We start from the raw sequence: 25,399 nt of genomic DNA, 5'->3' as shown, positions 1-25,399 counted from the left end.
AAACCAATACTGATATTACTGATATTACAAATACTAAACCAATACTGATATTACTGATATATACAAATACTAAACCAATACTGATATTACTGATATTACCAAATACTAAACCAATACTGATATTACTGATATTACAAATACTAAACCCATACTGATATTACTGATATATACAAATGCTAAACCAATACTGATATTACTGATATATACAAATACTAAACTGATATTACTGATATTACAAATACTAAACCCATACTGATATTACTGATATATACAAATACTAAACCCATACTGATATTACTGATATATACAAATACTAAACTGATATTACTGATATTACAAATACTAAACCCATACTGATATTACTGATATATACAAATACTAAACCCATACTGATATTACTGATATATACAAATACTAAACCAATACTGATATTACTGATATTACAAATACTAAACCCATACTGATATTACTGATATATACAAATGCTAAACCAATACTGATATTACTGATATATACAAATACTAAACTGATATTACTGATATTACAAATACTAAACCCATACTGATATTACTGATATATACAAATACTAAACCAATACTGATATTACTGATATATACAAATACTAAACCCATACTGATATTACTGATATATACAAATGCTAAACCAATACTGATATTACTGATATATACAAATACTAAACTGATATTACTGATATTACAAATACTAAACCCATACTGATATTACTGATATATACAAATACTAAACCCATACTGATATTACTGATATTACAAATACTAAACCAATACTGATATTACTGATATTACAAATACTAAATCCATACTGATATTACTGATATTACAAATACTAAAGCCATACTGATATTACTGATATTACAAATACTAAACCGATACTGATATTACTGATATATACAAATACTAAACCGATACTGATATTACTGATATATACAAATACTAAACCCATACTGATATTACTGATATATACAAATACTAAACCCATACTGATATTACTGATATTACAAATAGTAAACCAATACTGATATTACTGATATTACAAATACTAAAGCCATACTGATATTACTGATATTACAAATACTAAAGCCATACTGATATTACTGATATATACAAATACTAAACTGATATTACTGATATATACAAATACTAAACCCATACTGATATTACTGATATATACAAATGCTAAACCAATACTGATATTACTGATATATACAAATACTAAACTGATATTACTGATATTACAAATACTAAAGCCATACTGATATTACTGATATATACAAATACTAAACCCATACTGATATTACTGATATATACAAATACTAAACCGATATTACTGATATATACAAATACTAAACCCATACCGATATTACTGATATATACAAATACTAAACCAATACTGATATTACTGATATTACAAATACTAAAGCCATACTGATATTACTGATATATACAAATACTAAACTGATATTACTGATATTACAAATACTAAACCAATACTGATATTACTGATATTACAAATACTAAAGCCATACTGATATTACTGATATATACAAATACTAAACTGATATTACTGATATATACAAATACTAAACCCATACCGATATTACTGATATATACAAATACTAAACCCATACTGATATTACTGATATATACAAATACTAAACCAATACTGATATTACTGATATATACAAATACTAAACCCATACTGATATTACTGATATTACAAATACTAAACCAATACTGATATTACAAATACTAAACCAATACTGATATTACTGATATTACAAATACTAAACCAATACTGATATTACTGATATTACAAATACTAAACCAATACTGATATTACTGATATTACCAAATACTAAACCAATACTGATATTACTGATATTACCAAATACTAAACCAATACTGATATTACTGATATTACAAATACTAAACCAATACTGATATTACTGATATTACAAATACTAAACCAATACTGATATTACTGATATTACCAAATACTAAACCAATACTGATATTACTGATATTACAAATACTAAACCAATACTGATATTACTGATATTACAAATACTAAACCAATACTGATATTACTGATATATACAAATACTAAACCCATACTGATATTACTGATATATACAAACACTAAACTGATATTACTGATATATACAAATACTAAACCCATACTGATATTACTGATATATACAAATACTAAACTGATATTACTGATATTACAAATACTAAACCAATACTGATATTACTGATATATACAAATACTAAACCCATACTGATATTACTGATATATACAAATACTAAACCCATACTGATATTACTGATATATACAAATACTAAACCCATACTGATATTACTGATATATACAAATACTAAACTGATATTACTGATATTACAAATACTAAACCCATACTGATATTACTGATATATACAAATACTAAACCCATACTGATATTACTGATATTACAAATACTAAACCCATACTGATATTACTGATATATACAAATACTAAACCCATACTGATATTGCTGATATATACAAATACTAAACTGATATTACTGATATTACAAATACTAAACCAATACTGATATTACTGATATATACAAATACTAAACTGATACTGATATTACAAATACTAAACCCATACCAATATATACAAATACTAAACTCATACTGATATTACTCATATTACAAATACTAAACCCATACTGATATTGCTGATATATACAAATACTAAACTGATATTACTGATATTACAAATACTAAACCCATACCAATATATACAAATACTAAACTCATACTGATATTACTGATATTACAAATACTAAACCAATACTGATATTACTGATATATACAAATACTAAACCCATACTGATATTACTGATATTACAAATACTAAACCAATACTGATATTACTGATATTACAAATACTAAACCCATACTGATATTACTGATATTAACAAATACTAAACCAATACTGATATTACTGATATTACAAATACTAAACCAATACTGATATTACTGATATATACAAATACTAAACCAATACTGATATTACTGATATATACAAATACTAAACCAATACTGATATTAATGATATATACAAATACTAAACTGATATTACTGATATATACAAATACTAAACTGATATTACAAATACTAAACCCATACTGATATTACTGACATATACAAATACTAAACCCATACTGATATTACTGATATATACAAATACTAAACCCATACTGATATTACTGATATATACAAATACTAAACTGATATTACTGATATTACAAATACTAAACTGATATTACTGATATTACAAATACTAAACCCATACTGATATTACTGATATATACAAATACTAAACCCATACTGATATTACTGATATTACAAATACTAAACCAATACTGATATTACTGATATTACAAATACTAAACCCATACTGATATTACTGATATTACAAATACTAAAGCCATACTGATATTACTGATATTACAAATACTAAAGCCATACTGATATTACTGATATATACAAATACTAAACCAATACTGATATTACTGATATATACAAATACTAAACCCATACTGATATTACTGATATATACAAATGCTAAACCAATACTGATATTACTGATATATACAAATACTAAACTGATATTACTGATATTACAAATACTAAACCCATACTGATATTACTGATATATACAAATACTAAACCCATACTGATATTACTGATATTACAAATACTAAACCAATACTGATATTACTGATATTACAAATACTAAATCCATACTGATATTACTGATATTACAAATACTAAAGCCATACTGATATTACTGATATTACAAATACTAAACCGATACTGATATTACTGATATATACAAATACTAAACCGATACTGATATTACTGATATATACAAATACTAAACCCATACTGATATTACTGATATATACAAATACTAAACCCATACTGATATTACTGATATTACAAATAGTAAACCAATACTGATATTACTGATATTACAAATACTAAAGCCATACTGATATTACTGATATTACAAATACTAAAGCCATACTGATATTACTGATATATACAAATACTAAACTGATATTACTGATATATACAAATACTAAACCCATACTGATATTACTGATATATACAAATGCTAAACCAATACTGATATTACTGATATATACAAATACTAAACTGATATTACTGATATTACAAATACTAAAGCCATACTGATATTACTGATATATACAAATACTAAACCCATACTGATATTACTGATATATACAAATACTAAACCGATATTACTGATATATACAAATACTAAACCCATACCGATATTACTGATATATACAAATACTAAACCAATACTGATATTACTGATATTACAAATACTAAAGCCATACTGATATTACTGATATATACAAATACTAAACTGATATTACTGATATTACAAATACTAAACCAATACTGATATTACTGATATTACAAATACTAAAGCCATACTGATATTACTGATATATACAAATACTAAACTGATATTACTGATATATACAAATACTAAACCCATACCGATATTACTGATATATACAAATACTAAACCCATACTGATATTACTGATATATACAAATACTAAACCAATACTGATATTACTGATATTACAAATACTAAACCAATACTGATATTACAAATACTAAACCAATACTGATATTACTGATATTACAAATACTAAACCAATACTGATATTACTGATATTACAAATACTAAACCAATACTGATATTACTGATATTACAAATACTAAACCAATACTGATATTACTGATATATACAAATACTAAACCAATACTGATATTACTGATATTACCAAATACTAAACCAATACTGATATTACTGATATTACAAATACTAAACCAATACTGATATTACTGATATTACAAATACTAAACCAATACTGATATTACTGATATTACAAATACTAAACCAATACTGATATTACTGATATTACAAATACTAAACCAATACTGATATTACTGATATATACAAATACTAAACCCATACTGATATTACTGATATATACAAACACTAAACTGATATTACTGATATATACAAATACTAAACCCATACTGATATTACTGATATATACAAATACTAAACTGATATTACTGATATTACAAATACTAAACCAATACTGATATTACTGATATATACAAATACTAAACCCATACTGATATTACTGATATATACAAATACTAAACCCATACTGATATTAATGATATATACAAATACTAAACCCATACTGATATTACTGATATATACAAATACTAAACTGATATTACTGATATTACAAATACTAAACCCATACTGATATTACTGATATATACAAATACTAAACCCATACTGATATTACTGATATTACAAATACTAAACCCATACTGATATTACTGATATATACAAATACTAAACCCATACTGATATTGCTGATATATACAAATACTAAACTGATATTACTGATATTACAAATACTAAACCAATACTGATATTACTGATATATACAAATACTAAACTGATACTGATATTACAAATACTAAACCCATACCAATATATACAAATACTAAACTCATACTGATATTACTCATATTACAAATACTAAACCCATACTGATATTGCTGATATATACAAATACTAAACTGATATTACTGATATTACAAATACTAAACCCATACCAATATATACAAATACTAAACTCATACTGATATTACTGATATTACAAATACTAAACCAATACTGATATTACTGATATATACAAATACTAAACCCATACTGATATTACTGATATTACAAATACTAAACCAATACTGATATTACTGATATTACAAATACTAAACCCATACTGATATTACTGATATTAACAAATACTAAACCAATACTGATATTACTGATATTACAAATACTAAACCAATACTGATATTACTGATATATACAAATACTAAACCAATACTGATATTACTGATATATACAAATACTAAACCAATACTGATATTAATGATATATACAAATACTAAACTGATATTACTGATATATACAAATACTAAACTGATATTACAAATACTAAACCCATACTGATATTACTGACATATACAAATACTAAACCCATACTGATATTACTGATATATACAAATACTAAACCCATACTGATATTACTGATATATACAAATACTAAACTGATATTACTGATATTACAAATACTAAACTGATATTACTGATATTACAAATACTAAACCCATACTGATATTACTGATATATACAAATACTAAACCCATACTGATATTACTGATATTACAAATACTAAACCAATACTGATATTACTGATATTACAAATACTAAACCCATACTGATATTACTGATATTACAAATACTAAAGCCATACTGATATTACTGATATTACAAATACTAAAGCCATACTGATATTACTGATATATACAAATACTAAACTGATATTACTGATATTACAAATACTAAACCCATACCGATATTACTGATATATACAAATACTAAACCCATACTGATATTACTGATATATACAAATACTAAACCAATACTGATATTACTGATATATACAAATACTAAACCCATACTGATATTACTGATATTACAAATACTAAACCAATACTGATATTACAAATACTAAACCAATACTGATATTACTGATATTACAAATACTAAACCAATACTGATATTACTGATATTACAAATACTAAACCAATACTGATATTACTGATATATACAAATACTAAACCAATACTGATATTACTGATATTACAAATACTAAACCAATACTGATATTACTGATATTACAAATACTAAACCAATACTGATATTACTGATATATACAAATACTAAACCAATACTGATATTACTGATATTACCAAATACTAAACCAATACTGATATTACTGATATTACAAATACTAAACCAATACTGATATTACTGATATTACAAATACTAAACCAATACTGATATTACTGATATTACAAATACTAAACCAATACTGATATTACTGATATTACAAATACTAAACCAATACTGATATTACTGATATATACAAATACTAAACCAATACTGATATTACTGATATTACCAAATACTAAACCAATACTGATATTACTGATATTACAAATACTAAACCAATACTGATATTACTGATATTACAAATACTAAACCAATACTGATATTACTGATATATACAAATACTAAACCCATACTGATATTACTGATATATACAAATACTAAACTGATATTACTGATATATACAAATACTAAACCCATACTGATATTACTGATATATACAAATACTAAACTGATATTACTGATATTACAAATACTAAACCAATACTGATATTACTGATATATACAAATACTAAACCCATACTGATATTACTGATATATACAAATACTAAACCCATACTGATATTAATGATATATACAAATACTAAACCCATACTGATATTACTGATATATACAAATACTAAACTGATATTACTGATATTACAAATACTAAACCCATACTGATATTACTGATATATACAAATACTAAACCCATACTGATATTACTGATATTACAAATACTAAACCCATACTGATATTACTGATATATACAAATACTAAACCCATACTGATATTGCTGATATATACAAATACTAAACTGATATTACTGATATTACAAATACTAAACCAATACTGATATTACTGATATATACAAATACTAAACTGATACTGATATTACAAATACTAAACCCATACCAATATATACAAATACTAAACTCATACTGATATTACTCATATTACAAATACTAAACCCATACTGATATTGCTGATATATACAAATACTAAACTGATATTACTGATATTACAAATACTAAACCCATACCAATATATACAAATACTAAACTCATACTGATATTACTGATATTACAAATACTAAACCAATACTGATATTACTGATATATACAAATACTAAACCCATACTGATATTACTGATATTACAAATACTAAACCAATACTGATATTACTGATATTACAAATACTAAACCCATACTGATATTACTGATATTAACAAATACTAAACCAATACTGATATTACTGATATTACAAATACTAAACCAATACTGATATTACTGATATTACAAATACTAAACCAATACTGATATTACTGATATATACAAATACTAAACCAATACTGATATTACTGATATATACAAATACTAAACCCATACTGATATTAATGATATATACAAATACTAAACTGATATTACTGATATATACAAATACTAAACTGATATTACAAATACTAAACCCATACTGATATTACTGACATATACAAATACTAAACCCATACTGATATTACTGATATATACAAATACTAAACCCATACTGATATTACTGATATATACAAATACTAAACTGATATTACTGATATTACAAATACTAAACCCATACCAATATATACAAATACTAAACCCATACTGATATTACTGATATTACAAATACTAAACCCATACTGATATTGCTGATATATACAAATACTAAACTGATATTACTGATATTACAAATACTAAACCCATACCAATATATACAAATACTAAACTCATACTGATATTACTGATATTACAAATACTAAACCCATACTGATATTGCTGATATATACAAATACTAAACTGATATTACAAATACTAAACCCATACTGATATTACTGATATATACAAATACTAAACTGATATTACTGATATTACAAATACTAAACCCATACTGATATTACTGATATATACAAATACTAAACCCATACTGATATTACTGATATATACAAATACTAAACTGATATTACTGATATTACAAATACTAAACCCATACTGATATTACTGATATATACAAATACTAAACTGATATTACTGATATTACAAATACTAAACCCATACTGATATTACTGATATATACAAATACTAAACTGATATTACTGATATTACAAATACTAAACCCATACTGATATTACTGATATATACAAATACTAAACCCATACTGATATTACTGATATATACAAATACTAAACCCATACTAATATTACTGATATATACAAATACTAAACCCATACTGATATTACTGATATATACAAATACTAAACTGATATTACTGATATTACAAATACTAAACCCATACTGATATTAGTGATATATACAAATACTAAACCAATACTGATATTACTGATATATACAAATACTAAACCCATACTGATATTACTGATATATACAAATACTAAACCCATACTGATATTACTGATATATACAAATACTAAACCCATACCGATATTACCGATATATACAAATACTAAACCCATACTGATATTACCGATATATACAAATACTAAACTGATATTACTGATATTACAAATACTAAACCCATACTGATATTACTGATATATACAAATACTAAACCCATACTGATATTACTGATATATACAAATACTAAACCCATACTGATATTACTGATATATACAAATACTAAACTGATATTACTGATATTACAAATACTAAACCCATACTGATATTACTGATATATACAAATACTAAACCCATACTGATATTACTGATATATACAAATACTAAACCAATACTGATATTACTGATATATACAAATACTAAACCCATACTGATATTACTGATATATACAAATACTAAACCAATACTGATATTACTGATATTACAAATACTAATTTCAACCACAATCTACCTCACCTGCTCCAGCTCATTACCTTCTTCAGAAGCCCCTGATTGGCTGGACCAGAGACATAAGAGTACGTAAGGTTAGATTCAAACCTGAGCAGGAGAGCAGAACTCCAGGAGGAGAGACTTTAAAAGCTTTAAAAGCTTCTTCACACTCAGATCATGTAAAATAGCACTCCTAAAGAACCATCCATCGAAAGGGTCTTCAGGGAAGTAAATGAGGACTACAGCAGCACTCTTTCTGTCACCTGGATTTTTATGATTCTAAGTGTGCACCATTACCATGTGACGTCCTGTGGTTACTGATGTTAAAAAGTTGCTTCCATCACATTTTGCGGAGCTACAAGAAATTCTGTGCCTATTTCTGCCTGGATTTGTGACAAAATCAGATCAAATTCATTGTTTTTGCTTCCCTCTAGCATCGTCACGCAGCATTTTCTGACCTGATAACAGACACTCAGTATCAGACCGGTGTCATCTCTAGTTTTGTTGTTTGTTATTTGCTGTTTTTCTTTGTAGGTTAATAGAAATGGTGCATTCGTCCATTCAGCAAAACCACCACACACCATGTTAGAGTGTGTGTGTGTATATATGTGTGTGTGTGTGTGTGTGTGTGTGTGTGTGTGTGTGTGTGTGTGTGTGTGTGTGTGTGTGCGCATGTTTACTTTTTTGGTTGATGAAGACGGCAAATGGTGCATCTCTCCATTCAGCAAAACAACAACAGTGGTCAGTGTGTATGTACATGATGGTTTTTTCTGGGGGGTGTTTTGTTAATGGAAATGGTGCATCTCTCCATTCAGGAAAAAATGGGCTGCTTTCATAATGAATGATTTAACAGCACTTTCCATTCACATCAATCATTCATTCAGCAGGTAGAGGGGATTTTATTAATGAGCTGACTACAGAGAGAGACCATTCCCCAAAAAGAAAAGAGAGAGAGAGAGTGAGAGAGAGAGTAAGAAAGAGAGAGAGAGATAGAGAAAGAGAGAAATGCAGAGAGAGAGAGAAAGAGAGATAGAGAAAGATAGAAAGGCAGAGAGACACAGAGAGAGATAGAGAAAGAGAGAGAGATAGAGAGACAGAAAGAAAGAGAGAGAGAGAGAGAGAGAGATAGAGAAAGAGAGAAAGGCAGAGAGAGAGAGAGAGAGAGATAGAGAAAGAGAGAAAGAGAGAAAGGCAGAGAGACACAGAGAGAGATAGAGAAAGAGAGAGAGATAGAGAGACAGAAAGAGAAAGAGAGAGAGAGAGAGACAGACAGAAAGAGAAAGAGAGAAAGAGAGAGAGAGTGAGAGAGAGAGAGAGACAGAAAGAGAAAGAGAGAAAGAGAGAGAGAGAGAGAGAGAGAGAGAGAGAGACAGAAAGAGAAAGAGAGAAAGAGAGAGAGAGAGAGAGAGAGAGAGACAGAAAGAAAGAGAGAGAGAGAGAGAGAGAGATAGAGAAAGAGAGAAAGGCAGAGAGAGAGAGAGAGAGAGATAGAGAAAGAGAGAAAGGCAGAGAGACACAGAGAGAGATAGAGAAAGAGAGAGAGATAGAGAGACAGAAAGAGAAAGAGAGAGAGAGAGAGAGACAGACAGAAAGAGAAAGAGAGAAAGAGAGAGAGAGTGAGAGAGAGAGAGAGACAGAAAGAGAAAGAGAGAAAGAGAGAGAGAGAGAGAGAGAGAGAGAGACAGAAAGAAAGAGAGAGAGAGAGAGAGAGAGAGAGATAGAGAAAGAGAGAAAGGCAGAGAGAGAGAGAGAGAGAGAGATAGAGAAAGAGAGAAAGGCAGAGAGACACAGAGAGAGATAGAGAAAGAGAGAGAGATAGAGAGACAGAAAGAGAAAGAGAGAGAGAGAGAGACAGACAGAAAGAGAAAGAGAGAGAGAGTGAGAGAGAGAGAGAGAGAGAGACAGAAAGAGAAAGAGAGAAAGAGAGAGAGAGAGAGAGAGAGAGAGAGAGAGACAGAAAGAGAAAGAGAGAAAGAGAGAGAGAGAGAGAGAGAGAGAGAGAGAGAGAGAGAGAGAGAGAGAAAGAGCATCAAAAGCACAAAGTAAAAATTCCTCAGGCAGCAAGAAAAAAAACTGAAGACTTCATTAGAAAAGAGAGAAAGCAAGAGAGAGAGAGAAAACAGAAAGAGCAAATAAGTGAAAGAAGAGAATAATAGAAAGTGAGAGACAGTGAGTGAGGAGAAAAGAAAAATAGAAAAAGAAAAGAAAGAGCGACCTAGAGAAGAGAAAGATGGAAAAGAAGAGGGACCGAGAGGGAGTGAGGAGTGAGAAAAGGAGGGAGAGAGAGCGCAATTAACACAGCCGAACAGCCATGACGTTCAGCATCTGGAGCATCAAAAAACACGAGGTGAAAATTCCTCAGGCAGCAAGAAAATATAAAAAAAAAAAAAAAAGGTAAAGACTACATTAGAAAAGAGAGAAAGCAAGAGAGAGAGAGAAACAACAGAAAGAGCAAATAAGTGAAAGAAGAGAAAGTGAGTGAGGAGAAAAGAGAAAGAAGAATGATAGATAAGAGAAAGATAAAAAAGAAAGGAGAGAGAGAAGAGAAAGCCGAAAAAAAAAGAAGGAGAGGGGGAGCGAGAGTGAGAGAACCTGACAGAGAGAACCAGAGAGAGAGAGGGAGAGAGAGAGAGAGAGAGAGAGAGAGGGAGAGAGAGACAGGGAGAGACAGGGAGAGATACAGAGACAGAGAGAGAGAGAGAGATAGAGAGAGAGGGAGAGAGAGACAGAGAAATGGAGAGAGAGAGACACAGAGACAGAGAGAGAGTGAGAGAGAGAGAGAGGGGGAGAGAGATAGAGAGTGGGAGAGAGAGACAGAGAAATGGAGAGAGAGACACACAGAGACAGAGAGAGAGTGAGAGAGAGAGAGAGGGGGAGAGAGATAGAGAAAGAGACACAGAGACAGACAGAGACAGACAGACAGAGACTGAGAGACAGACAGTGAGAGAGACACGGAGAGACAGAGACAGTGAGAAAGATGGATAGAGAGAGAGAGACACAGAGAGACAGACAGTGAGAGGGAGAGAGAGAGACAGACGGAGAGAGATACAGAGAGACAGAGACAGAGAGAGAGACAGACGGAGAGACTGAGAGACAGACAGTGAGAGAGACACAGAGAGACAGACAGAGAGTATCAGGACTGTGAGTTGTTTCCTGAGGGGGGAAAATTACCAACAAATTAATCCAGTGTGAGTGAGCATCTATAATCCGGCCTCTAAAGACGGTCAGAAGCCAACTGAAGGACTGAGTGACCGAACGCTTTTCTGTCGTTTATCATCCGTCTGAGCAGATTAGCGACGGCCCTGAAAAAGTGCTGCATCATCACAGCGCGGAGCGCCGGGTAAAAGAGAAAAGAGCAGCAGAGCAACAGAAGAAGAGCCGCTTTCACCTCCCACCGTCACGGCCATCTGCGCCGAGGCTGATAGTCTCACACACCACTTCACCAATTCATCCTCTGGGCTACACAGTGGACGGAGCTGAGGCCACCGTCTTTCTCAATTTCAGAGGCGCTTAAAACCTCCACAGATACGTTCAGAGCTTTCCTCAGCTCTACTGTTCCAGTCCGACTCCCCCTCCCCACCGCCGCGCCGTCACGCTCGCCACAGAGATCCGAGAAAAATCGAATTCACCGCAAACACAGCCGACCAGCCGAGACACGCCCGCTCCCTTAGCTCTGCACTGGAGCTACGAGGCTAATGTACAGCTATAAAAAAGACGGTTCCTCAATGGTTCTTCAGCAGAGAAAGTGGTTCTAAGTAGAACCATGAACACACAAAAAACCCTTTGCATGATTAAACATATTCAAATTGATGGAGAATGTGTTGCATACGGTTCTATATGGTTCTGCCTTTTTTGACACTGTAACAATAGAAGAACCTGTTCTGGTGCTCTACAGAACCTTTCTGACAACTTAACATTAGAATGACCCTTTCTGGTGCTATATAGAACCTTTTTGAAGTCATAACAATAAAAGAACCCTTTCTGGAGCTATACAGAACCTTTCTGACACTGTAATGACGCAAGAAGAACCTTTTCTGGTGCTATATAGAACAAAGCGTTTGTTTTGAAGATTCCCAGAGCTAATGCAAATTCAATATGCAAATTCTCATTTTTGACCAATAGCGATGATGTTTTAGCTGCTTGGAACTCTGAAGGGGAGGAGCTTCGTATAGCAGCACTGAAACAACAAATCTAGTGACTTCTTGGACAAAACTTAGCACTACACTGTTAGAAATGAAGGTTCTGTGCAGGTACATTTTTCGTCCATCAACATGCAAACAGGGTAAATGTTCCCTTAAAGGTACAGCAGTGGATTTAGGGGCCTGACGTGAACCTTAAATACGTTTTTCCAGGTGTACCTTCTACATATTTGTACCTTTTCATACCGAATGTTTTATAAAAGAACAGTAGAATAAAAGCCTGGAGGCAAGGCGGGGTGTGTGGAGTCAGTACAGCTTAGAACAGATCATTTCAGTGGATTATGGTTCAGTTATGTTCCCTGACTAAAGGTACTGAGATGGACCCTTGAGGGTCCCACCCCAGTGATAGTTTAGGACCTTTATTCTGAGAGTAGAACAGTGTTGCCAATACTGCCCCGCGATGTGCGAGAGGAAAAACGAGAGTCTGTCGTTTCTAACTTTCTCTCTGAGTGATCGTTTTACACGCAAGTGTGGCCGAAATCACAGCACAGCCGTTGTCTTTAAATGACGTGGATGGCGATTTTGTTAGAGGTTATTAAATCAGGAACGTTTGCCGTGCAGAGCAGCAGCTTGGAAGTGACTGCTGGTTAACATGCAGTCTTAATGGGCCGAGTTTCAGTCGCTGTTTCATACGCGCCCCGTTGTGTGACAACTGAAACGGAACAATATGTAAACGAGAGCAGCTTTATTGGGAATCCGTCTGTATTAAAATACAGTAAATGCCAGCACAAACAGCAACCAGATGTAAAGAGCTGACACCATCCGACACTAGGCAGGACACAAATATGACGTGATGGCATCACAAATATGCTAATTGGCACATGATGTCATCCAGAGAGATTTAGCGACTTCTCAAGCAGGCTTTAGGTAATTTCCATTGAAAGCAGCTGGCAACACTGGCTGAACCTCCATAATAGAAATGCTAAATTTAGCACAAACCTCTACACATTTCATCCCCACTGTCTACAAATGAGCACATAAAAAGAGAGACTGCATGAGGGCTCAGTCAGGAGGCTGTATTAGACGGTAGAACTCTCTCTACCTCTGTAATTTTGCTCTCAATGCTAAGCTAACTAGCTCGCTGCTATGTTAGCTGCTCAGCTAGGCGCAGATGCACTCCCACCATTTGCAACGGCTCAGTGCGCAGCACTAAATACAATAACTAAATAACTACCTGCTATAGTTACGTTTACTTGGCATTGTTACTGTTCATGGCTAGTGAGTTTGCTGGCTTGCTAACTCCACTGCGTAGTTTTTTTTCCTTCCCCCCACACTACGTGAAGTGACCTTGGGTTTGTGAAAGGCGCTACATAAATGTAATTTATTATTATTATTATTATTATCATCATCATCATCATCATCATCTGCATGTTTGAAGTGTTCTTTGCACGGTAAAATGGTTCTTCAGATTGACAGGAAAATGAACTGTGGATGGTTCCACAAAATGTTCTATATAGCACCTAAAAGGGTCTTTCTACTGCTACAAGGTTGAAATCCTAACTATAGCAGAACCCTTCTTGGTGCTCTATAGAATGCTTTTGAAACAGGTTCTACACAGACCCATATACAACACATTCTCCATCAGTCTGAAGAGCGATTTCAGAGCGATAACGTGTTGTAAATGGAACAAATATCTGTCGCTTTAGTTTAGGTGCATCATTTATGTTTTGCGAATGAAGACGAGATGTCCATAAAATATTCAGCTTAAATAACCATATATTATATATATATATATATATATATATATATATATATATATATATATATATACACACACACACACACCATACACAACACATTCTCCATCAGTCTGAAGAACAATTTCACTACGCAAAGGATGCTTTAAGCATGCAAACGGATCATTGAGCGATCATGGTTCTATACAGAACCAGTGTCTTTACCAAAGAACCCCTGAAAAAACTTTTTTTTTTTTTTTAAAGAGTGCAGTGTTGATACTAAACCTTAGGGGTGTAAGAACTCCCCAAATCCATGGGACTCCAAATCCAGACCTCGATTTTTGACTCACGGTTCTTCGTTCCTGAATATTCGAGATCATGTTCGTTTGTTTCAGAACCGTTTCACTGCTACTAAGCGCAAAAGGAAAGAAAGACAATTATGGCAACTTCCCAATCACTGGCTTATCTTTCACAGCAGGGGTGCCAGACTCACAGCGTGAGCTGGACAAAAGACAGGCTGGTCAGTTTCAGAATGGCTATACCTCTGGCTCAGTGGTCCGCACAACATTTGTGCAGTGGGCACATCAACCTCGTCTGATGAGCAGCAGCCTTTTTTTTAATCATTAACTCGTATCTTTAATTGCCTGTAGTTTAATCTGGAACATCTACAGTTTTATCTGCTTTAAAAGCTACACAGGAACTGCATAAGACATGCATAAGCAGCTTATGAACTTATTTAAGCTGAATATTGTATGAACATCTCATGTCATCATTCGCAAAACATAAAATACGCACCTAAATAAAGCGACACATGCTGTATTTGTTCAGTGTACAACACTGTTATGAAGCAACTTGCTACAGTTACATTGCATGGAAACGGGAAAATATTCCGGGGTCTGTTTCAGTATCAATTAACTGAATATCTGCTTATTTGTATAAAAATCTAATTTAATTATTTGTCCGATCCAAAGGAAAACCTGTATCTCCATGAGAGTAATAAAAACTTTTAAAGTAAGTTAAATGCCAAGTTAAAGGCCAGCCTCATCCTTTTTAAAAGCTTTGAAACTTTTTTTAATGCATTTTAGTGGCCTGTATTGATGTTCAGCATTACAGGGCAAAAGGCTAAAACATCACACTAACCTTATTCTGATCATTTGCACTGAATGGTGTCAGCCGATCTGTGTAGTCTAGACCAATTGTTTCTTCCCGAGTTCATTTTAAGCTGGGAATTCTTCATCATAGTTTCTGTGTATAGTTTGAAAATGCCTCTCGACATTCCCCTTCATAGTAGTGCGATGACTACTTGGCATATCAAGCAGACGCATTTGGAGGTTGACACAAAAAAAAAAAAAACAGTCCTCCTCCCTCTCTGCATGGATGAGGTAAGTTTTTGGTGTCTTTGTGCAGGTCATGGACTCATCGTCTGAAAGAGTTCATTGCTAAGAGACCCTTATTAGTCCCACAGCAGGGAAATTTCACCGCCACATTTAACCCATCCGTGCCGTGAAACACCACATACACACTAGTGAGCACACACACACTAGGGGGCAGTGAGCACACTTGCCCAGAGTGGTGGGCAGCCTGATCCACAGCGCCTGGGGAGCAGTTGGAGGTTAGGGGCCTTGCTCAATGGTACTTCATTGACATATTGTGAGCTCAGGGAATTGAACTGACAACCTTCTGGTCACAAGGCTGGGTCCCTGACCTCCAGCCCACAACTGCCCCTTGTGTAGGTTACACAAGAAAAAGAGCAAAAATGGTGCTACACAAACTGTCTTCTGATAAACTTTCTAGATCGCTAGAGAGGCAAATTCACAGTGGTGCTTGAAGCGGGCTGTGCCGTTGTTATGGTAACAAGCAGTAAAGAGACACAGGACATGTTTCATGTTAGTCAATCACGTTGACCTCTCTGCCACCAGAAGCAGTAAAAAGGGCTGAAATTTGATAGGCTGCTGGAAAGAAGACGTGCACTGCCCAATCGACTAGTCGATCACGATCAACGTATTGGGCACCGCTGCCATAGAAGAAACACTTGCGGTTCCCAAATGACCAAAGGATGGTCTAAAAGGATGGTCGTAAATGAGATGTGTGAGTGTTAGGAACCTTTAAACTTTACAGAACCTAACAAAGGTTCTGTCTGAGCATCCATGCCATTTAGCAAACTTTATTTTTAATAGTGCAGGGTCTCTTTCTTTTCCCTATTCCAGCAATTTAACAAAAGACTCATTTATGCACTTCTCTGTAAATTCCCAGTCTGGTCCCTCTGCACTCGGTGCTGGTGAGCGATTTGTACCTCGCAGGGCTTTTTTCTTCACATCTTCTGTGAACAGCGAATCGTGATGCTTTCATCCCTCCATTCTCTGCAGACTGTCTGCGGTTTCTTTAGCTGTCTTCACCGCTCTAATGATTTTTCTGTCGTTACTTGCCGCGTTCTTCCTTGGATGACCTGGTCACTGCAAACTGTTTACCCCTCTAGTCGTTTCTTTCTTTATTGCGATACCCCGTTGCTCTTGAGACATTCACCTCAATCTAATCTTCAAACTGGCTTGGTTTTCCATCACTTTCAATACTCTAGTCATCATCTTGGTTTGTGCTTCTACCTCAAAAACGAGACTCCAAAGATAAACTAGAGTAGCTACAATCCTAAACATTCGCAGACCTTTTATAAGCATCCACCCATCTGTCCTAATATTTATGTTCACTTAAAACTGCCGGACTGAAGAAGAATAATGCCGTTGCTTTTTAACTCGCAAGAAAAATCTCCCCGAAAATAAAGATTTACTTTAGCCTCAACATCTTCAGCACAAAGTTCCTAAACATAAGTAACACCGGATTAGCAAGTGTCTGCAAACTTTTGGACATATAAGGCCAAATGTACTCAGATTTACAGAGGTTTTAGCATGCCTGACTTCATTAATATGCATTCTAGACTGTGGTATTAATGGGATTCTGCTAATTAGAATGAACTGACTAAAAAATGTGTTTAACCCTTGTGTGGTGTTCAGGTCTATGGGACCCATTTTCAATGTTTACCAAAAGAAAAATGACGTGATTTATTATTATTTCAACCTCTTATTCTTGGCCTTTGCTCACTTTCTGTGATGACATATAAAATAACCCATTTTCAGCGTGGGTTTGTTTCGACAGTAGCAGTGGGCACATTTTAAGTTTTTCCTCCAGTACTTTAAATTAAGCAAATCAGCAATAATTGTGTATTAAAATGTGCAGAGGAGTGTTCTCAGTAGAGAAGGTGTTAACTTAGAAAATCAACTGATGTTGAATTTGACCAGGGGTGCCCAAACTGGGCAACAGGCTACTTTCTATATTAAACCTTTAAGCTATACAGCTACAGCTACTATTCAGTCAGTGTGCATTAGAAAACACACATAACACTGTGTTTTCTAATGACTGTGGGGATCAAATGTTACCAAAAATCTATAGTGAAAAGACCTGAAGCCTCAAAAGGCTTTTCTAAAAAAGCTTTTTTTAGTCCTGGACTCAACAACACTGTTGTAAACATGCTGGCGCTCAGTGCGTACCTCTTGCCAAAGTTGCTGGCAGGCATGGCCAGGCTGGGCGAGGGGTCCAAGGGTTTGCGTGGGCGAGCGGTCAGCCTCTTGGCGCCTCCTTTGGCTGGAGACTCTCTGGGCTCGGTGGATGGGCTCTTCAGTGCAGACTTGTTTAGGTCCTTCAGGACGTCATAGTTTATCTTCGAGGAGATGCGCTTCTGCTCCAGCATCTTCTCAATCGCCTCATCTGCTGTGCTGGCGTTGATCGGCTGCCGCTTCTGAGCCGGTTTCCGCGCCTAGGAGAGAAAATAGGAAGTGTAAATGGAAATGTGAAAATGTAAATACAGACACAATCAGGAGCGGTCAGACAGACCTGCATGAATTAAACACTCTGCCAAACTATCCCTTCAGCTGAGGTAAGGGGGGAAACTGTGCTAGTCCAAAGTCTAGGCCGCATTTCTTGGCCGCTACGTCAAAGCAGGCCGTTCCAAAGTGGTGGATCCTTTGTATACAACCTAGAAACGCTGCCTACGTTCAGAGTGATTTCAAGGACGCATCTGATGTATCCTTCCAGGCCTTCGGTTACCCAGAGCTCTCTGCGCACCAACGACATGAAAGAGAAAAAAAACAGCGCCACAAAAGTGGCCTGTCCAGGGTACATTTTGGTTTGTCCATCTGAATTTAAATGACCAAATCGTAAGGCAAATTATTCAGTAACTGCATGAAATAAATGTAAATTTTATTTTATTTATTTATTTTCTGTAAAAGTTTCCCTCAGATTAACAGAACGTGTGTTTTATGATCTCCACATGTCACTGCATGCTTATAATTTACTGCTGAAAGCCAAAAATCTCCGACGCTCTTTGTGTTGTTTTCTAAAAGTGATGTTTCCAGAGCAGATCACTGAAGAGACGCCGTCTGTTTATAGTTTAGAGCCCAGATTTGGGGAAAAACGGCTCGACTTTCAGTAGAAAAACAAAGTTCAGCTTCTTTTATTATAAGGGTTTAAAATGACGTCACCGTCTATTAGACTGGAGAGAACCCACCGGTGGTCTCGAGGAGTTTAAGAGGTTAAAAAGAAAGTTGTTCACGTCCTTGAATTTGTCTTCATGACCTTATAAAGCGTAGAATCCGTCCCTATATCAGATCTTATTTAGAAGTATTTGTAACGATGTATTTTATCGTACTACATAAAAACATCTCCATGATGAAATGACAAAGCATCAAACACAATCAGGCACCATTTTCTCTCACCAGCTCCTCACAAGTTTCGCGTCGCTCTGGGGACGTCACCACATAGCCTGGTTAGGACAGTATAATTTGTCTGACCAATAGGCTACTAAGGTGGAGTCGTCATAGGTCCTACCAAGGACCCGCGCTACCTTGGCTGCAGCCTACGCTTTGGAACGCAGCTAGCATAGGAATTGGGGACTTGGAGCCCCCTCTGGTGGGAATATGTTATCGCAAGCTACATGCAGGACAACATTTTGTAACATTGGTTGTGTTGTCAGACCCCCACAAACAGACAAATCGGACTTTTGCGAGTGCGTTGAAAGAGTTCAAAGAGAATTCTGCGAGTAAATGATCTACTACTGTCATCAATTCATCAATTTGAGACCTAAACATCGAGCTGGACATTCTTTTAGAGGCTGTGCGTGTGATGTTAATAAGTACAGAGCTTTATATAGTATAGAGCTAAGTATATAGCTTTACACGGCGACTCACAGCGGCATATGCTCACCATATTTTAATGAGTTCTATCTTTCTCCATATTCAGTAAAGCGGTTTCCTTCAGTTTTAACAAAAAATCTTACATAGTGTTGCTTTAAACTGCGGGCTGGTTATTCAGTTGCTATTACGGATTTTTCCGAATGCTGGAATACGAATGTGGAGCGCTTACAGAGCCTTGTAGTTTTTTGTTTTAGGTGTTTTAGGACATCGTTTAAGAAAACTTTCACTCACTTTCTTTTCCTTGTAGATGCCGAGCTCCTTCTCCTTTGCTATTCTCTCCTCCTTTTCTACAATCACAGAAATAAATCAATACTTATTTCAGTATATAGGACTGTGAAAAAGTTTAAGGCCAGCCAAGGAAAGTCTTTAAAACTATTTATCTAGGCAGCGTGCTTTTCCTCATAAAACACTGTATAGCATTAGAATAATAATAAAAAAGTTAATATAGAAAAAGTAACAGGATTTTTTTATTTTCAGTAGTTGCAATGAGCTGGTTAGAAGAAAAGAGGCTGAACGCATGAATTTGTTCATCAGTAGCCCCTGATTTAACTTAATGAAGGATTAGATAAACCAGGAATTGGATTTGGAGAAAAGCTATCAAATAACAAAGGACTGTTATTTTGCATGTAGTGTAATATTAGTGCTCTTCCCGGGAAAATAAACACTGCCCAGACGAACACTTTTACATATTCTTTTCTCAGGTGCCTTACACTTCTGCACAATGCTGTATATCCACCTCCAAGTTCAAATGTTTACCCTTCTGTTCTTTGAGGTAGTCTGCGTTCTCCAGCATCCACAGCTCTGTTTTAATCTCCACCTCCTTCTCGTTCAGGATGTACTGCAGGACAGAAGACACAGTGGACATTCATAGATGAACTGAAAACATCAGCATTTCAGCTCAAACTACACCTGAGCACAATCGCCGCATTTACTGAGTGCGTTTATACACACTTAACGAACTGATAACTGCAGAAAATCAGATTTTGTCAGTAATCAGATCAACGAGTTTATATGCTCGAGTAATCAGAAGATGGGGAAACTCTGGGTCTACATGAGTCAGACAGTAACCCGATTTCTGCTCTGCAACCAGCCAATAAGCTCAGAGAAAACGACGTGATGGAAACGTAACATAAAACCTTTTTTTTTTTTTAAATATCACATTCATCTAGAAAATGAAGAATATTTAAATCCTTCATTTCGTCAAGCGTGTATTTCACTCCAAAGGTGTTTTGCTGCGTCTCGTGGCGACACTGCTCACTTATTTCCGATGCAGCAGTCCGTTTTCACACATGCTCAGGCTGAGAAATCCACTGAGAAATCTGATTACTGAGCTCAAATCCAGCCTCTTTAACGGATTTCTAGACATCGAAGTTCTGTTCACATGACCCCGCGACCCAGAAGGAGTAGCAGCTTAGAAGAAGTGTGTGTGTGTGTGTGTGTGTGTGTGTGTGTGCTTACATGACCGTTTGAATAATCAGATAACTGCAGAAACATTATTATGATCGCATTACTGAGTGCATGTAAACGTATTCAGTGTTTTCTTACTTTTTATTCTTTCTTGAGAAACACTGAAATATCTAAGTGTTATTAATACAGAGTTATGCATAACTGTGCTTATTTAAATATATGAATATCTGAACTCCTTCTTAGCCTAATCGGGCCTTCTGATTGGATAAAAAAGAAATATATTTCAAGTGAATTGAGCTGAATATGTAGTCAGTGTCCATTCAAAAAGCTCCAACCATCTTTTTAGTGACCCTCCCTCAAATGCATATGGGCGAGGAACAGAAGTACTGTTTAGGTTTTGTGTCGAAATGTGTGGGAAGGATTCATCCGAACTGTGGCTGAAACTGGTGCAACAGGTGCACAACATCAGGCCCTCACACTATTCGGACAGTGTAGCCACCTGTTCGTGCACATGCAGCCTGAAATGTCAACCTGGCTGTTCTGAGCAGAGGTCAATCATTAAAGTCTGGTTGATTGGTCAGCATATAAAGGCCCTCGTTCAGACCCACTTAAACTGAAGAGAGCCAACGGAGCAGCTGCTTAAGTTTCACCTTTCATTCACCAGCACTGACAATCAGCCTGCTTTTGATGGAAATGTCAGGGTGTTCACTTATGCTAATGACTCACAAATGTGCAAATCAGGAAACACTGGCACACGTCGCTGAAGGGGGGCTTTTGCTCTTCACTCTTCAGCATGGTGTGAACTCCACGGTGAAAAACGGGAAACAACCAGAGAGAAGCGAACTATCCGTGCTCCGGCCACAAACGCCCTCTTTCTGAGTTAGTATGGAGACCTTGATGAGAAGCTGTAACACAACAGTTCTCAAAGGAACTATATCCAGAGCGCATTTCAACTGATGTTCATTTAGTAAGCGTTACTGTAGATGGAGTGCAGTTTGATCAAAGCGTTCACGTGCACTTGAGTAATCAGACAACGTGAAAACTCAAGGTCTGTAGGATTCATTTCTGCTTTACAACCAGCCAATAAACTCGCAGAAGACGTGAAAAAAGACTGAACACATGAACATGCATCATCTAGACGATGAAGAAGATTTAAATCCTTCATTTCATCAAGCATGTATTTGGCTTGCTGCGTCTCGCGACGACGCTGCTCGCTTGTTTCCAGTACAGCTGTCTGTTTTCGCACATGCTCAGACTGAGAAATCTGAAAGAAATCAGAGTGAGAGTTCACAGCACTGAGAAACCTGATTACTCGGTTAATTCCAGCATCTTTATCAGATTTCTTAATCAGATTTCCATATCAAACTATGGTGTTTACATGGCCATTTCAATAATCGGATAACTGCAGAAATCCGATTACGATCCGTTTACTGAGTACATTTAGTCCCCCCCCTTCTCTGCTGGCCCCCCTGAGAAGAGTGAGAAGTGCTTCTCTATTCATCTGCACACACAGACAGCGTGCTGCACATAGACCACTTTCTGCATACCTCACTGAGCATCTTGCACATCTGGACACGACACTTTACTGGGTACAATATATGCACATATTTATTCATTCATGAAAACCGACACATTTCACAATCCACAGCTGACCATCACATCAGTCAGTAAACTGCTGTCTAACTAAACTATTAGTGTACAAAATTAACATCTAAAATGTAAAAATAAAAGTATACTGGCTGACATCATCAGAGGAGGGAATTTTTAGCCACTCACAATCAGTATTGGTCACAAAATTCAACATTTCATTTGCTCTGTTCTTTAATTTTGTTAGTTTATTTCACATATACTTTTACATAAACTCTGTATCTGTATGTATAATATTGAGCACAATAAAGCAATTATTAACAGTGTCACTGATGCGCTAATAAGCATGCAGCCCTGAAATGACCTGCAGTATACTGTGTCCACACATCTGGTCAATAATCAACAAAACCTTAGCATTTCAGCAACATACAGAAATCATTTCCTGCGGGAGGGTTTAAAACTCACCCGATCGATTTCATCATCGTCAATCCCGTCCAGGTCCAGTTCACCATTTTCTGCTGTTCCATCTAAAATTCAAAAGGAAAGCAACACTGTGAAACTGATTTTAGGATATTTTACGGCTTATTTTAAAAACAGACACTAAAGATCTTAAAAATAAAGGCATCAGGGATTTTGGTGCCACAGAAGAAGCACTTTCAGCTCCCTAGAGATCCATCGTGACTCCAAAGAACCCAGATTTTGCTCTTTTTGCTGTTTCAGAGTGTCCGAGTTACCGTGTGCCAGCAGCTCATTTCCGGGGTAAAGCATGTAAGCACTGAAACTAAAGGCTGACCCTCACTGTGAGGACATGAGTTCCTGAGTCTTCTGGGTCAAACAGCCATTAAATGGAACAGCCTGGACGAGCCGATAACCGACAACATAGCTCTCCAACAGATGAAGACCTCATCACTAAAACGAGACACGTGCCTTAACAGCACATTTTCACCACCCCTGCTTAAAAATTACTAAGAGACGAATGGACAAGACTCCAAATATTATTAATAACTTATTTTTACGGCTCGTTGCTGATAAAATGTGTTCAGGCTACAATGTTTGCGGCTTGGAAAAAAAAAGATTCCAAATACTAAACATGTAACAAACGAATGCTGGATTGCACATCATTTTCAGAACAAAACCTTGTATTGCTGTTCAGTTTTCATGTTTTTTCCTTTTTGCACTTATGAAAATGTCAGTTGGCCTTTACGCTGTGATGAGATAATCCTTTATTAGTCCCACAACGGGGAAATTCACAGAGCTACAGCAGCAAAGGGACAGCAAGGCACTCAGAAAAGCAGGAACAGAAAGAGAATTAAAGCAAATAACCTTGATAATTATTTAACACTGTTACAGTTGGTTACTTATTGCTGTACAGACCAGATAAACCAATCAGGTGTAACATCATGACCACCTCCTCGTTTCTATGCTCACTGTCCACTTTATCAGCTCCTCTTACTGTATAGCTGCACTCTGTAGTTCTAC

General features: G+C 34.9%; 1 protein-coding gene across 2 annotated transcripts in view; it reads right to left on the bottom strand.

Moving 5' to 3' along the window:
* Positions 1-25,399, bottom strand: part of brf1a (BRF1 RNA polymerase III transcription initiation factor subunit a) — a 101,591-nt gene that overhangs the window by 14,517 nt on the left and 61,675 nt on the right. For both annotated transcript variants that reach the window (XM_037538759.1, XM_037538758.1), the window contains exons 13-16: positions 24,386-24,447; positions 21,683-21,764; positions 21,158-21,213; positions 19,226-19,491 (exon numbers count right to left, since the gene is read on the bottom strand). In XM_037538759.1, coding sequence (XP_037394656.1) covers positions 19,226-19,491; positions 21,158-21,213; positions 21,683-21,764; positions 24,386-24,447 — 466 coding nt within the window. The remainder of the gene's footprint in view (positions 1-19,225; positions 19,492-21,157; positions 21,214-21,682; positions 21,765-24,385; positions 24,448-25,399) is intronic.

This window comes from Pygocentrus nattereri, chromosome 5, assembly GCF_015220715.1.
Source record: "Pygocentrus nattereri isolate fPygNat1 chromosome 5, fPygNat1.pri, whole genome shotgun sequence".
Classification (NCBI taxonomy): domain Eukaryota; kingdom Metazoa; phylum Chordata; class Actinopteri; order Characiformes; family Serrasalmidae; genus Pygocentrus; species Pygocentrus nattereri.
Note: the sequence above shows the minus strand (reverse complement) of the source record. Positions and strands in the feature narration are given on the sequence as shown.